We start from the raw sequence: 16,793 nt of genomic DNA, 5'->3' as shown, positions 1-16,793 counted from the left end.
AGCCTTATGCATGCAAAGTCAGAGAATCCTGAAGTTTTCTGCAATTGCCCCCCCCCCCCCATGCAGAAATAACTCTGCAGCATGTCAATTCTTTCAGCATCCCCCCTCTTCCCAAGTACATGAACATCGCATGCAAAAATTACATTAAAAAAGCACCAAAACCGCATAAAAAATACATGTTTTTTTCTGCAACCAAGTGCTCAGTGTGTGCACATAGCCTTAGACGTTTTTGTTTTTTTTTACTCGAGCCTCAAAGTTTATGGAGATGCCCTCTAAGTAGCTTTCTATCTATGAAATGAGCAGCGAGGTTTAGTTTCCAGGATGGACAGTTCAGCTAAAAGTTCCTATCCTGCAGAAAGTAGTGGCGCCTGTGCCTCTAGGTAGTGGCTGCTTGCCTTCCACATGCTTGGTGCAGGTCTCTGTTCCCTCCTCTCATCTCTCCTAGATGGTTTTTGCATGTGTTGTGTGACAGCAGGGAAAGGCAGTGGGTTGAGCCTGCCTGTTCTCCCATTGTCAGTTTGCCTTTGCTGTAGTAGGGAAAACCTGTCTGGGAGATCCTGTGTCATCTCTCTGCATGTGGACAGGAAAAGTCAGCAGCATTGCTCTCTGGGCTCCTTTCTGTGCATTCTCCTCTCATTCAGCCCCCACACACTTACTGAAGCACAGGATTAGTTTCTTCCACCAGATCTCCTCTGAAACAAATGGATCTTTAAGCTCCAGCACTGCAGCACTGGTTCATTTCTGCTTTCCACACAACAGTTGTGCCTCATTATCCAGTGCCTGCTGCCTTATTATTCCTCAACAGCTCTGAAGTTTCCAATCTTATGCCTGCTCCTCAAGGAACGATGAGGGGATTTCTTCTACCTAGACTGCTGCAATGAGACTGAGCTAAGTCACCTGTTCTCCTGAGTTGTAAGACCCCCTTATACTCAACCAAGACTGCAGCAGACCTGACTGCTCCTCAGCATGGGCTCTTTTACTGGGATTGCATTTCTTTTCTTGGGAGTATCAATATCGTCAAGGGTGAACTGTCAGAATGTCAAAAATAACGTGCCAAGGGTGAAATTATCCTACAGAGGTAAGCCAGTTCCTTTATCGTGTCACTTAAGTGCTGAGTTTATATATCTTCACACGTGGCTGAATAAGGTCCTTTATGAAATAGTGGGAATGGATGCCTCTGTTGTAGTGGTATAAGGAGTCTGCGAAGAGTCCGTCTGATGATCCTACACATACAGTAGACCTTACTGTAAGCGTCGAGATGTGGCTTTGTGCTATTTGGGGACAATACAGCATGGATATATTGTAGTTTATAATACTTGGGACCTGTGCCAGTGTGTACAGTGCTTTGCTTAATTTCTTTGGTAAATAGGGCTGAAGGGAACGCTTTTTATGTACCATGGACTCACTTGAGATTGATCACATAAAGACTGAAACAATGTGAAATCTGGAATGAATCAAAGAAGCTAGTGGTAATATATGACTGTGTTATAAAGGTGAACATGCCATAACTGAAATTGGAGTGATACCGCAGCCTTGAGAGTGGAAACATTTACTGGTTTTTCTTTCTAGCACACAATGGAACATAGGAACGTATAAGGGTCATTAAAGGAAAATATGGAGAGAGCTGGAGAGGAAGGGGAGATACTGCCTGAAATGTAGGATCCTGTGTGTGTGATTCATTCTGATAAAGAAGGCAGAGTTATATAATCTAAATCCTGTGCTGGAGGAAATGTTTTATTGTGGTATCAGCATGCTTTCTCAGGCATAGGAAGATATGACACAAGTGTGAAAAACACATCTGTGATACCAGAATGCTGTTTTCACACTTCATGTCAGAGAACTAACTGACTGTAGACGCTACAAACGCCCATTGTATAAAATCTTTTATCTTGAGTGTGTGTCTATTTCTTAAGAATATTTTTATATCGACATAATTTATCAGTAAATTTTCGAATACTATATCCAATATAAACAGATGATGTAAATTCACTATAAACAGGTGATGTCAATCCACTATAAACAGGTGAAGTCAAAGGTAGATCTCTTCTAATCAAAAGTTGACAAAATTATTTGCTGCAATAAAATCCCATAAAGTGAATTATCCAAAGTTGTACACTTGTCTCTCTGCACATTCCCAATGTGTTAACAAGGGCAGCCAGTAATAAAACTGTCACATATAATGAGATGAACCTTAATTGCATTGACTCTTTGTAGTCTAATTTTCTGCATACAATATCTACAGACTGTCACTCCCCCCATCAATAAAACAGTCTAGAATGAAAATAGGTAGGAAAGCAATAAAATGGTATGCAATAAAATTCCACTTGGGGATGAGCTTGCCATAATAGACAGTAAATGAGTAGGCTGAACTGCCTTGTGTGAAGTGAGGATTCCTGTTACTTATTATAAGCCAGGCTGAAGGCAAATTCTATTATATACCTCCTACAATTAGTTTAGGGCCCTACTTATTGAGCTCTTAGGTTTTTTTTTTTTAGAGTTTGCAAATGGAGAAGACTCATGCGGAGTAAAAGAATACACTTTGTCCTTGTTTTCCTTTTGTCATTCTTTCACATTGTCCATTGGCTTTTCTATCCACACGTAGAAATGTTTTGTTGAAGTAAAAGCCATGTTGCCTCTTGTAGGTATTTTGTTTGGAGGAATAATAGGAATTTTTGGCTTGTTATTGTTGTTTTTTTTCCTCCAAAACTAATTAGATGTCAAATTTGAAATGTGTAGGGCACTTGTTCCAAAAACATTTCCAGAGTGATTCATGAAGGGTTAAATCCCTGCCAAACCTAATTTCCTATGGTCACTAGTTTTCAAAGGTCCATTGCTGCTCTGTCATTTCTCAGGCTGCCAAATACATGTCTGAGTGGTAAAAGTTAACATGCATACTCCGTTTTACTGAGGTGACTGAAATGAAAGAGGACCATCAGCAAATTTAGTGGCTTAGACATTAACCATATGTTTGATTTATAACGATGCAAAATGCTCTTCTGTATGGAAGACCTGACACACAACTCGGCACGTGAGCAAAATGGAATATTGGCTGATTTTCAACAGGAGCTTGGTCTTTCCATTTGGACATGCAAATGTGGGCAGATAGTAAATTTTCACTTCCAATGACATTTTTAGTTCAGTCTTTCTATTTCTAAAGACCTTTTGACTATAGAACAGCTCTATTTTCTCCCTATAAAGATTCCATCCTGTAAGGAGACAAGACTTAATGAGGGACTTATTTATTACGTCTTTAACAGGTTTTTTTATTCTGAACCCAAGCCATGCATTATATTATTGAGGCAAAATCTCTAGGGCAGGCTGAATTTTCTTTTCCAGAGTTTTTCTGATTACCTTCCGCTCTTTAACAACTTTATAAATTGTTGTACTGAACAGAAGTATAACTTCTTGGTAACACTAATGTTACAGTAAATAATGATTCAATTTGTTTTCTTTTGTCAGCACTTTACCTCCAGTAAGAAGTTAAATCACTTTCACTGACTTTCCTTTAATTCTTGGACTCATATGAATGCAATATTTTTAGGTACACAGTTGGCCGGTTGTCCAGAATTCATTGTCAGATTTCCACTTGATCAATGAAATGTTACTGTATATTGTACCTAAACATAACAAAGTGGTATAAAGCTAGTGCTACTACTAGTCAACTGTTTAGCTGTTAATAAAAACAATCTTTACAAACCAAACACTTTACAGAAGAGTTATATAAAGAAAATAAATATATATCACTGTCGGTACATTGAGTTATACAACGAGGGGCACTTTCTGAGTTTGACATGTCTCTGAAGGATGGCTAAGTTTATGTTACTGCATCAGTTATAGATAATATGTATTTCACATTTAAAGTCCAATTTGGTCTTTTGCGTCTTCAAGTGCTAATAATAAACAATAACTCAAAAGATGGATATCATTATTCACAAGACCTTCAGATTTTCTTTTCCTACTTTAACTATTACTACTAGTGAAACCATAGGAGGGTGTTTGAGTTAATGTGCTTTCCAGAGCTCTGAAGGCTCTCACACACCACCAGATGAGTGCTATCCGATTTTTGTTATTCACTTTGAAATCAGATGGGTGTGAGAATAAAATTGGATGGCATATGGAGCCACAGTATTGCATTGAAATTTTTTGTTATGGATACATTACAATTCTGTGGCAAAGGAAACTGTAAATGGTCCTGTAAGTGATTAATAGCTGCTGAGTTTAATAATGGGTTGAACATGGATGGCAAGTGAGAAAAATATTGTTTCATTTTTCTAGATGAGAATGAGACTGATTTTTATTTTTCAGTTTTTATACACTCGTATGCCATGCCAGTAATTGTTAGGTAGCCGGGATAGTTTGCACTCAAAGGATCCCTTGGCAAATCGCTGTCCTCAGGATTACCCCTAAAAGTGAAGAAGCCCGAGTCTTTACCTTGCTATACTCTTGGAGACGACTTGCCTCAATGTCGCTCTTCCCTCTAAGGCAGCAGAAGCGGCAGAGGCAGAAGAGCAAAGAAACACACAGGCAAGGCAATGACTGGGCTCCCAGATCCTCTCCAGTTAGAATTTGCGCAGCTGCAAAAGGAATGAACGCCTCTGCTAACCAGAAAAGAGCTCCTCCACAGTGGTCAAAATAGAAATTCTAGATCTGGCATAGAGTGAAGCCAGGGGTGGGTAGATATAGCAGAAGGGAGCTACAATAACAAGCTGAAATGAAGGCTGAGAATTCTCAGCATGGAAAGAGTTCTTAACCCCTTCAGTATAGAAAGAAAAGTACATATGCAAGATAATGATCAAGTGAGCTCTACATAAGACCTGCGATCGATAGATTAAACACTTAGACCTCCTGACCCTAGATGTGACATCAGCTTTAAGCACAATCATGACATCATGTGACTATAGCCTGATATTGATAGCTAATCTTTTTGATGGGCCATCAACATCAGGTCTGGGTTCAATTTGGCTTTGCGTCTACAGCACTTCATTGAGTACTACAACCATTTCTTTGGTTTCAAGCACAGTGGTTGTAATTTGTAATGCAGCTTAATCTTATTTACCCCAGTGAGGCTATGTGCCCACGCTACAGGATTTACCGCGGATTTGCCGCGGATTTTGCCGCGGATTTACCGCGGATTTGCCGAAAATCTGCAGCAGCAGCACTTCCAAGCCATTTCAATGGCATTTTGGAAATGCTGTGCCCATGCTGCGGATTTTTCCGCTGCGGATTTGCCGCGGATTTTGATCCGGAAAAATCTGCAGCATGTCAATTGTTTGGTGCAGATTTGGTGCGGATTTTTGGTTTTGAATAGGGAAAAAAAAAAAATGAAATCCGCATCAAAATCCGCGGTAAATTCGCGGCAAATCCGCGGGTGCGGATTTGCCGCGAAAGTCGCGGATTTTCAGGCAAAAAAATCCGCAGGGACATTCTAGCGTGGGCACATAGCCTGAGACTGAGCAACCATGAACTTCAATAACTGGTATAGCCACTAAATATTATCCTTTGCTCAGCCTCGTAAAATAATGAAGAAGGGTTTCTTACTGTAGCTGTTTGGATGTCAGGAATTCAACGCCTTCTGTGTGTCAGCCCCTGTACCAAGCCGCTATGCAGATGCACTTATGGAACCAGTTACTTCCGTAATTTGTGGACGAGAATGTTCTGATAAGTGCAGCACTTGTCTGAACTTGGCCATAGGCCTCAATTAGATGTCTGGGTCTAAGAAAGTTTAGGTTTTTGCACCCAGTTCAGACATAGAATGGTGTTCCAAACGTTATTCCTTATTGTTAGTAGTTTTTCGTTTGTGAACCCTCCCCAACCACACCTATTGCCAATCCATATCATACGCATAAATAGCCTGGGTCTCAGCTTCCCATACACGGTAAGTTTTTTAACTGCATGAGAGGACACACACAAGCTAGGGACCCCAACGTAGAGAAATACTTTGGCGTAGTGTTGGGGCTCTATTGCATTGATCAATTCAGTAGCTAAATTTCTCTTGATTCATATGTTCATGGCAGTAATGCAGATTCCATTTTTCACATTTTCACTCTTACATATAGCTATTGGATTTTTCAAGTCAGTATTCACACAGCAGTTTCTGCTATTTCATGTATTCCCCTTACATAGTCACTGGTGTGCATACCTTATCTCCCCATAGTGATTTTTTTTAGGTTTTTGCACCCAGTTCAGACATAGAATGGTGTTCCAAACGTTATTCCTTATTGGGTCTAAGAAAGTGACCAATTTTTTATCCGAGTTCAATTTGTGTACTTTTTTCCTTCAGTGTTTCATCACTTGATTTTTTAATATGTTTAGTAAAATTGCATTCTATTTCATTGTTAAAATGGAAAACACATAATGACATGGAAAGCATCACAAACCCATAGGCTTGTATGGGTGATTTTCATCACTGAATCAGGGTTTGTCTGTTGAAAGCATAGATAAAGCATGAACATGAAAAATAGATTGCATGAGGACTAAGTCTGTTTTTTCGGCTTTTCTAGCTTATAATACTGTGGAGTATAGAAGTAGGGAGATGGTGATCATATTTAGAGATGAGTAGACCTGAGGTTTGGTTCTCGAACTGAACACTAAATTCAAAAATCAAGGTTCGGGATTCCAATGCTTTACGTGCGAACAAAACTTACGCAAGAAAAGCTGTGCTCAGGTACACTTGGTGCTCAGCCCTGTTTGAGCCGCTTGCAGTGTTTGAATGGCGCTCCCTGAGAGTAACAACAGCATGCTTGGATGTAATGTGCAAAAAAAAAAGTCCGCCCTCTGCTTGTTGCGGCCCGCAGACCCTGTGATAATTGCAGCTCTATGCACGGGGGTCAGCGCCGGGAGGACTTTATTACAGTGGCATCATTTGTGGTGCCATGCAGAGCAGCTGTTTGTGTTATACCAATGGCTGCTGCTCGCCAATCTGATGCAAGGAAGTGACGTCGCTATATAACATCACCTCCTTGCATCTGATTGGCCAGCAGTAGCCTTTGGTATAACACAGACAGCTCCTCTGCGCGGCACCGCAAATGATGTTATTGTAGTAAAGTCAGCACACGGCACACCTGGTTGAGTGCCGGAATCCTAGACAGGTGGTGGGGGCCCACTTTCCGTCTATTCTGCAGCACTCGGGCCGATTTCAGGGGACCGCGGGGTGCTCACCTGTCAGCCGCACTTTCCTGGCTGCTGGCTCTTTAACTCCCTCCTGCGCGCTGCTGTGCTGCCACTGTGTGGGTTTAATCTGTGGGTGGAGTTAGTTCCCCCATCCCACAGCTGAAGAGAGAAGAGACAAGCCACAACGCTGTAGTCAGCGTCCCACAGAACTGTGTGAGCCCCCAGCACTGTATGCTCCCTGGCAGACCTGTATCAGCCCCAGTACTATATACCATCTGCAGATCTGTGTTAGCCCCCTGTACTGTATGCCCCCTGTGCAGACCTTGGGGGAGCCCCTAGTACTGTATGCCCCCCTGCAGACCTGTTTGAGGCCAAGTACTATATACCCTCTGCAGACCTGTGTTAGCCCCTTGTGCTGTATGCCCCCCATGTGGAGATCTGTGTGAGCCCCTTGTACTGTATGCCCCCCCTTCAGACCTGTGTGAGCCCCAGTACTGTATGCCCCCCAGTAACCTCTATGTCTCTCCATTAACATGTGTTCCCCCCCCCCCTAATGTATATGCCTTCCAGTAATGTCTTTTCCCCCAGCCTCCTCTGTGCTGTATATACAGCAGTGTCATTGTGCACTGTGCGCGGCCATGTCTTTTAAGGTGACGAACATTATGTAGTAACATGCCCAGGATGAGCTGATGGGAGACAAGAGGGGAGGTGAGTGAGGCTGCTGGCTTCCTCATATTAAAAATATCTGTAATGTGTCTCTATGCATGCATAATGTATATATCTATATGCCAGTGTATATGACTGTGTATAGCTTTATGTCTATTTATATGTGTGTTTGTGAATTTGTCTTCAAATATGTATGTGTATGTATGCCTGTATGTATCTGTGTATGTACGTCTCTACATGAAGATGGGGCCCACTGAGACTCTTTTGCATGGGGCTCACAAAAACCTGGAGCCGGCCCTGCAGGTATATGCTCACGATCAGGACAAGCTGCGTCCTGGACGTGGCGAGTCCTGACCTGCGGGGTCGCAAGTCTCCTCTGTAGGAGCCCGCAGCTGCCCATGCTCGCGATCAGGGTTTGGGGTGCTGCAGTCTCCTCGCTGTGATCTCCCTAGGGGGGGCATGCGACTCCGAGTTTATAGCATAAATAAATTCACATGCTGCAGCCTCTGCAAGCCACACCGCAGGCCAGTTTTCACTGCAGGATGCACAAGCACAGATTTTTAGAAATCCTGTCCACTCTGCTTGTACTGTACATCGCAGTGTTTTGGACGCAGCTAACACATGCTGCATCCAAAACACTGCAAACACTGATCATGGGCACGCAGGGAACGGAGGAAAGGTGAGGAGAATTTTTTTGTTTGCGTATTACTAAAGGACGGCCACAATACTACTGGGCACAATGCTTCAAGGATGGGCACAATACTACAAGAGTGGGCACAATATTGCAGGACACAATACTAAAGGGCAAAATACCACAAGGATGAGCACAGTACTGCAATACACAATACTGCAGGGCACAAGGATGGGCACAATACTACAAGGATGGGCACAATACTACAAGGATGGGCACAATACTACAAGGATGGGCACAGTACTACAGGACACAATGCTGTAGGGCACAAGAATGGGCACAATACTACAGGGAACAATACTACAAAGATGGGCACAGTACTACGAAGCACAATACCACAAGGATGAGCACAATACTACTGGGCACAATACTACAGGGCATAATACTAAAAGGATATGCACAGTACTGCAGGATACAATACTGCAGGGCACAAGGATGGGCAAAATACTACTGAGCACAATGCTACAAAGATGGGCAAAATACTACTGGGTACAATACTACAAGGATGGACACAACACCACAAGGTTGAGCATAATACTACAGGGCACAATGCTACAAGGATAGGCATAAAACCTCTGGGCACAATACTACTGGGACAATATTACGAGGCACAATACCACAAGGATGGGCATAATACTACAGGGCACAATGCTACAAGGATCGGCATAATACTACAGGGCACAATACCGCAAGGATGGGCACAATACCGCAAGGATGGGCACAATATTAAAAGGATGGGCACAATGCTACTGGGCACAATACCACAAGGATGAGCACCTTACTACAGGGCACACAGATGGGGACATTACTACAAGATGTTGGCTAAGATTGCTTTATGATGCTGCTAATTTTAAAACTATATTACAAGAAGGTGACAGAATTCAAAATAAAGTGTCGCGGGCAGAGGAGGGGACGCTGCGCTCACCACGCTCGGGTCCGGCGCTGCTGTTGCTTCACTTGCTGCTTGGTGGCTCGAGCAGTGGGCCGGATCTGGGGACTCGAACGGCGCTCCTCGCCCATGAGTGAAAAGGGGAATGGTTTTGGGGATTTATTGTCCGTGACGCCACCCACGGTTGTGGTGAGGTTGTGACACCACCGCTGCTCTAGACGGGGATCCCGGGAGCGATGACAGGGAGCAGCTTGGGTGTTGTTTTTCCCCTCCGTGGGTAGGGGGTTTGGTTGTCCCGGGGCCCGGTGATGGAGGAATGGCAGGCGGATTACGGGGCCTGGTGAGGTGCAGGGTCGCGGGGGCAGCGCGGTGCCGCACGGCACAGTGGTACTCACTCAGCCAATGATGAATGCAAAGTCTCCGGTAAAACAAACGGCTGGATGGATGGGTCCCACAGACGGCTGCAGTGGTTCTTCTCCCGGTAGGTTGGCGGTGACTGCCTTTCCCTGCACCTGTGTTGTGTTCTCGGTTCTGGTGGCTTCCCACCGGTAACCCGCTCCCCAGCTTGGATGGATGCTGAGGGAGCCCCTTTTGCCCGCAGGCTCTGGCCCTGGGAACTGTAGCCTTGGCGGTGACTGTATTTCCCTTCACGGTTGAGCGGTTGCCTTCAATCAGGTCTTGACTGCTGGGAAACCCCGGAGGTTCCCTTTGCTAACGGATTTGACTGATTTTACAGCGACTCCAAGCCTGGTCGGGGTCCGTAGGCCCTGCCGAATGGTACTGGCTTCTCTTCCCTCCCCGATCCGGTACCGGCGGGCCACCGCCCATCCCCGGTCCTTACGGTTCACGTCAATCAGCCCCTCCTTCAGACAGTCACCACCGTCTGCCAACCTTGCTGTATGTGCCCGGGCCACGCACCCGGACACCGTCAGTCTGCTCCGCTGCCACTTCACTCCTCAACTTCAAACTGAACTCTCTACTCTCCAAACTCAACTGCCCTCCTTTTCCCGCCTCTAGGACTGTGAACTCCTCGGTGGGTGGGGCACACTGCCTGGCTCCACCCCCTGGTGAGGACATCAGCCCCTGGAGGGAGGCAACAAAGATTTTTGTCTGACCTTGATGTGCCTAGCCGGGGTGTGGGGTGTGTTGGGGTGTGTTGTTGCAGTACCTTTGACGTCCTGGCTTGTCCAGGGCGCCACAAAAGCATGAATTTTTTTGCCATTAAAAATGCTTTTTTATATATCGTATTTTTCAGACCATAAGACGCACTTTTTTTCCCCAAATGTTTGGGGAAAGTGGGGGGTGCGTCTAAAGGTCTGAATGTAGGGCATGGCTGCGGGGAATGAGGGTGCTGTGGTGCAGCCTGTCATCGGGGGCACGAGCAGGCAACAGCAGCGCCTGCTGTGACCACGTGGGCCCGCTCATTACATATGCACGCCCATCCTCCCACCCATCTCTCAGCGCTGAAGCCGGGGCTGATGGGTGGGTGGGTGGGATGACGCGCGCATAATTAACAGCCGGCCGTGATCACCCCTGGCAACTACAGCCTGGAGTGATCATGCTGGGCTGTATTCACTGCCCCCCGCGCATCATCATCAGCGCAGGGTGCAGTGAATCAATGTACTCACCATTCCCCTGCACCACCGAGATATCCTCCAGTCTGCCTGCCGCGCTGTGTGGACTGGAGACTAGCGGTGCTCACAGCGATGATGTCATCGCTGTGCGCACGTGTGTCTTCACAGCCGCGCCGGCAGACTGGAGGACAATACATCGCAGTGCTGCAGGGAACGTGGCAGGCTCAACACAGCACTGCCGGCACAGACAGGAGGAGGAGCGACGCTGCGTGGAAAGAGGAAAGGTGAGTGTAAACGTTTATTTTTTTGTGTGTGCCGCAGGATGGGGGTATATGAGCAGGATGATGGGGGTATATGAACAGGATGATGGCATATAGCAGGATGATGGGGGTATATGAGCAGGATGGGGCCATATACCAGGATGATGGGGGGTATATGAACAGGATGACAGCATATAGCAGGATGATGGGGGTATATGAGCAGGATGATGGCGTATATAGCAGGATGGGAGCACATACCAGGATGCAGTATATAGCAAGATGGGGCTATACCAGGATGAGGGACATAAATATATACATAAGGCAGGAGGATCATTACCAGGATGGGGTACCTTAGTAGAGAATTTGGGGATATTACCCCCATAATAGTGTCAGCAGCAGATCCTCGCCCCATAACAGTGTCATGACCACATTTTTTGCTTCAAATTTTATTTTCCTATTTTCCTTCTCTAAAACCAGGGTGCGTCTTATGGTCCGGTGCATCTTATAGTCTGAAAAATACGGTATAGACTTAACTAAACAAAAAAGTGCAGGTTTCATATAATAAACAAGCAAAAAATGTTCAAAAAAGGGATCCAAATGGTGTATACAAAAAAAAAACCATGAATTCCTGAAAAATGTCACTTTGGTCACTTTGTCCTGCAAGGAATGCGGCCCCTCTCAATTTTTTTTTTCTATATGCAGCCCCTACACCCAGATGAGTTTGAGACCCCTGCTCTAGACTATAAAGTTTTCAGCTTTGGAATAAATGTAAAGGTAAGTATATCTAAAATTCAATTAGCTTGATCCAGGTGTTTCCACCCTGTATCTTCTTTGGTGGTCATGCTCCAATAGTACAGTTTTTGCTGTTTGTGAACTTTCCGATATGTCCTCAGCTGATTTAAATGTCAAGCTATTCACGTGTTTTTATGAATCAGAGAAATTAAAGATGGTTAGATTAAGTGTTTATTGCATGTCATTTTATAGTCTTGTTTGAGCAATTTTATTTCTTTGTCATTTCCATTATATTCTGCATTACTGCCCAATTTATTTTCTAGATACAAGTATTTTTTTAGTAAGTGTTGTCCCACTTCAGTACACAGTTCTTTTCCTCAATACCATGTCTGGCCGATAGCTCCAGAATATGAAACCAACATGGAGTAACTTGAAACTGCATTTCTTATGCCTGCATTTTCAGGCCTTTATCTCTGATCCTTTAAGAGCTGGGGTCTAAACATGGAATTCCTTTATCAGCAGCTACTTTTCTTGCCACTTGACATACATGAGGTGAAGCGAAGGTACTGTTTCTTCATTTGGCCCCTGGTCGTGTTCATCTTTGTTCATCAGCTGATATCTTTCTTTCCAAAGTGGCATCAAACTTTGGATCCTTAAGACAAGTATGTAAGGTCATGAACATTTTCTTTTTAGAATATCCCATTACCAGAGTCACCTATGTGTTTTTCTAGGAGTGTAAAGTTAATCATTAAGCACTGTATGTGCATTGTAATGACACATGAATCAAATGCTTAAAATGGTATTAACAATCCAAATTGTCTCTCCAGTAAAGGAGACAAACTCTAGCACAGCGCCACCTATTGGAAGTAGCGATCCTAAAAGTCACAAGTGGATTTTCAACAATCCTTTGCAATATGACTCAGGATATATAAGCCAGATCAGAATCCCAATTTGCAGACACGGTGTTTCGGGGTGCTTGCCCCTCGTCAGTGCAAAGTATGGGGGTGTCTGATCTGGCTCATGAGAAAGCTATGTGGGGACCACGGGGGAACACTATTCTCCTTAAGGAGACTTTGCAAGCCAGTCTGGCTGCCAGGTGAGGGGACTTATAGCTGCAATGCCCCTGACATTTATAGCATATTCAGAGGATATGCCATTAATGACTGAAAAAGATACAGCTAGCTATTTTCAGAACTCCCATAGAAATGAATGAAATTGCACATGCATGCAAAAAATAGGCTCTACAGGTGGGAAACACATCTTTCAGATATTTACAGCATATACTATCGCTATGGTATATGTCTCTGAAATGTAAATACCCCTTTTAGTAGGGAAAGGATATCCAGCAAGCTTGTCCAAATCTTCATAAAATCAAAAACTTTTATTTATATTTATTTAAAAATCCATTTGTGAATTAACTCCATGATAAAATCCTGCATAGTGGATATAACCAGGATGCGTTTCAGACTCTATGTCCTTAGTTTATCTCTATTCATTTCAAAATGGATCATGGTTAAAAGACAAGCAACCAAATGTGATGTAAGTAATATACATTCTAGCTTATTTGCAATAGTATTTTAGGAAAATATTGGAATGAACCGTTGTATAGAAAATGTTTCCACTATGGAAATTCTACAGAAGAGAAATCATAAGCAAATTACCTTTATGATAAGATATATTCCTTTCATTTTTTTTACTTTCCAAGAATAAGTGCATAGCACATAAAAATGGAATGTGAGTTGTAAGTCATGTTGGTCATGTTGCAGAGAGCAAACTGTGAGAGACGGCATATGGAAAATCCAGAATGTGAGAAGTTTATCCTGACTTGCAAACTGGTCTCTTCTTTGCTAAATTATTGCCCATTCTGCTCTGTTTCCTATCAAATACCATAAAAAATCATTAATTTAATTTGTGCATCTACTGAGTTTTACAGCTCGTTCAGACAGATGTATGATACGGATGTGTTCTGTCTGAGTGAAAATTGAACAATTTTTAATTCACTAGTAGACATGAGTGAACCAGCAGATGTTCAGGTTTGGCGGGTCTGGATGGACTTCACAAAAAAGTCCGGCTCATGACCGGCTATGAACCCAAACACTGCCCAGATGCTGAACCCCATATAAGTCTATGGGGACCTGAACATTGTGCTGTAAAATGGGGGGTACAAACTACTAGGGGGGGTTAAAGCAGGACAGTTATACTTACCAAGTCTCCCGCAGGACTGTCAAACTGCTTCTGGGTCCGCTCATTTACTCTCATACATATTCACTGCTTCCCCTGCCCACAATCAGTCCCGGCATCTGTGATTGGTTGCAGTCAGAACTCGCCCCCACCCTGTGTGACAGCATCTGCATTTGGTCGGAATTACACAGGCTGCCTGTATCTCTTTATTTTGTTGTGTAAAATTAATAAATAACAAAATTGGCACATAGTCCCTAGTATATTGTGATACCCAGGGCAGATAAAGCAGACGGCTACAGGTTGCAGTCCCCAGCCGAGTGCCTATTTTGCCTCCTGTGTATCAACATAAGAAGAACCAATGCGAGTTTTTAAAAATGATTTAAATAAATACTTTAAAAAATACAGCGTGCAGTCCCCTCCACCCTACTAAGATAAAGCTGACAGTTGGGAGCTGATATTCAGAGGTAGGAGAGGCCCATGGTTATTGGGCCCCTTAGCTTAAAAATTGCCCCAGTGCAGTGACAATCAGGGTAATATAAAGGGTTAATGATAGCTCACTGCTGCCCCTAAACCCTAGATTAATAATGGGAATGGGGTATTTGAGACTCCCTCATTACTAATACTGTAAGTGAATAGAAATAAACACAAACACTGAAAAAATCCTTTATTTGAAATTATATAAAAAAAACACTCTTTCTACAAGTCCACACGAGGACACATGACCATATCAGCTCTGCCACATCCTGAAGTCACAGCGGGCACATTACAGAACATGATTGTCAGCAGCAACTTCAGGCAGACAGTGACTGAGTCTCAGCTGTGACATCACTGAGTTTATCTGTGGTCACAGCTGGAGGTTCTTATGGTACCTCACTTGTGACTGCAGGTAAACTCACCTTTGGTAACTCATTGAGCTTAGTGAGACCTGCATCTCCTGGCAGAAAACCATGGTTTGTTGTGTGGTGTGTTTTTTTTTTTTTTTTTTTGGTTTTTTTTTGCCAAGAGATGCAGATTTGGTGGTGGAAGTTATACACCAAATTCCTGCACCAATACTGCATCTCCTGGCAAAAAAAAACCACATCAAAATTGCATTACATCAATATTTTAAATAATTTAAAAAAAGCCATATGAGGTACCTCTTATTTTGATGCACAACCTAGATAAGCACAGAGCTGGGGCTGCAACCTGTAGCTGTATGCTTTATCTGCACTGGGTATTACATTTCCCATATGGAACATCCGTATTGCATCCGATTTGTCATGGATACATTGCCATTATTATTATTATATACAAGGCCAAGGAAACCGCTTTTGATCATCTACATTTTAAAATGAGTGTGTATAAATAAGCATGTCACACAATGTAAATTATGATCACACAGATAGCAAACCTGTGAGGTTCATCCGATCCCAGCTTGAAGTTATTTCTGGATGAAGATACATCTATCCCTATTTTTTTTTTTTTTTTTCCCCATGCACCCATCTGACCTCAGCTATTTTCTCTCCTAATCTATGACATGCCTAAAAAACTTACTGGTTGAGGCATGGATTCCATTCCACCTCTAATGCGGCATGAGGAGGTCATCCTATGAGGCTTTATGGCCGGTGATAGAAACCCATTTTTAGCCAGGTGGCTGAAGGCTTCCTGTGCTCCTTCCTCCTTTCACGTCACTCCAGTCTCCTCTGGGCTAGTGCCATTCCTCCTGTGCCCTGGTGGTAAAGTGGAATGACTGCCAGGCTGGGGCCCTCCTGTTGCTTCCCAGCCTTTCCCTTTTTCTTTACAGAGTGGGAAGGACCAGAAATTACGCCCGATGTATTATCTCTCAATGCAATTCCAGTTGCGTTCCATGGTGGAATGTATGCTGGATTTCAGTGCCCAAAGCATCCCATCGTAGCAAGCATCTGCAGTGTCTTATTTGACCAGTAAAAGAAGTCACATCCATGGAGGATGCAGTGCTTGTTCCCGGTCACTTATATAAGTGGCCTGGACACAAGGCATCCACGGTAAAACTTGTCCTAATTATGGAGGGTGCAGCTTCTTCCTGCCCCTCATCTGCAGAGCCCAGCACTATACCAGTCCCAGTAAGTATACCTAGCACGGGTAGGTCTATCCTTTGTAGCAGGATACTTATAATTATACCTTCTTTTTAGAAGGATAAGGATACTGCACAAAAGAGCAAAGCTAAGATCTTAAGTCATAAGCGTGCCATCTGCATTAGTAAACTTTGGACACTCTGTAAAAACCTTTGTGGCAGAACTGTACTGAGAAGGCTAATTGAAAGGAGAAACTATCTTTAAAGGAGGATATTAGGGGGATGGTACACAAGGAAATTCAAACTGTATAGCAGTGGATGCACCCCTGAGAGTTCAGGCTTGCATATGCGCCCCCCACCCACAATTTCGCTCCTGCCAAAAACTTTACAGAAGATCAGAATCGAGAGTCAAAACAATTCTAGTGCCCCCCTGGCTAAAAATAGCTGGTTCCAAATCATTGAACAGCCTTAAGTCAAAAGGTCCACTTATTCTCTCATTAATCTACAACTTTCTCCACCAGGGCTCAATTTGACATCTAGATCTCAAGATCTTACATCTGGCTGCATGTCTTTTGAATCCTCATCCTAGAGAGCTATAGGACTCGCATACAAAATCATAACTACACTCCAGAAGAGTAGGAAGAAGGTCAAGAATGTT

At 43.6% G+C, this 16,793-nt stretch overlaps 1 protein-coding gene across 1 annotated transcript in view; it reads left to right on the top strand.

Moving 5' to 3' along the window:
- The first annotated feature begins 461 nt into the window (after nt 1-461).
- The window catches only part of SEMA3A (semaphorin 3A), a 376,079-nt gene continuing 359,747 nt past the window's right edge, over nt 462-16,793 (top strand). The window contains exon 1 of the mRNA XM_075345229.1: nt 462-1,078. Coding sequence (XP_075201344.1) covers nt 967-1,078 — 112 coding nt within the window. The 5' untranslated portion in view covers nt 462-966. The remainder of the gene's footprint in view (nt 1,079-16,793) is intronic.

This window comes from Anomaloglossus baeobatrachus, chromosome 4 (genome assembly GCF_048569485.1).
Source record: "Anomaloglossus baeobatrachus isolate aAnoBae1 chromosome 4, aAnoBae1.hap1, whole genome shotgun sequence".
Classification (NCBI taxonomy): domain Eukaryota; kingdom Metazoa; phylum Chordata; class Amphibia; order Anura; family Aromobatidae; genus Anomaloglossus; species Anomaloglossus baeobatrachus.
Note: the sequence above shows the minus strand (reverse complement) of the source record. Positions and strands in the feature narration are given on the sequence as shown.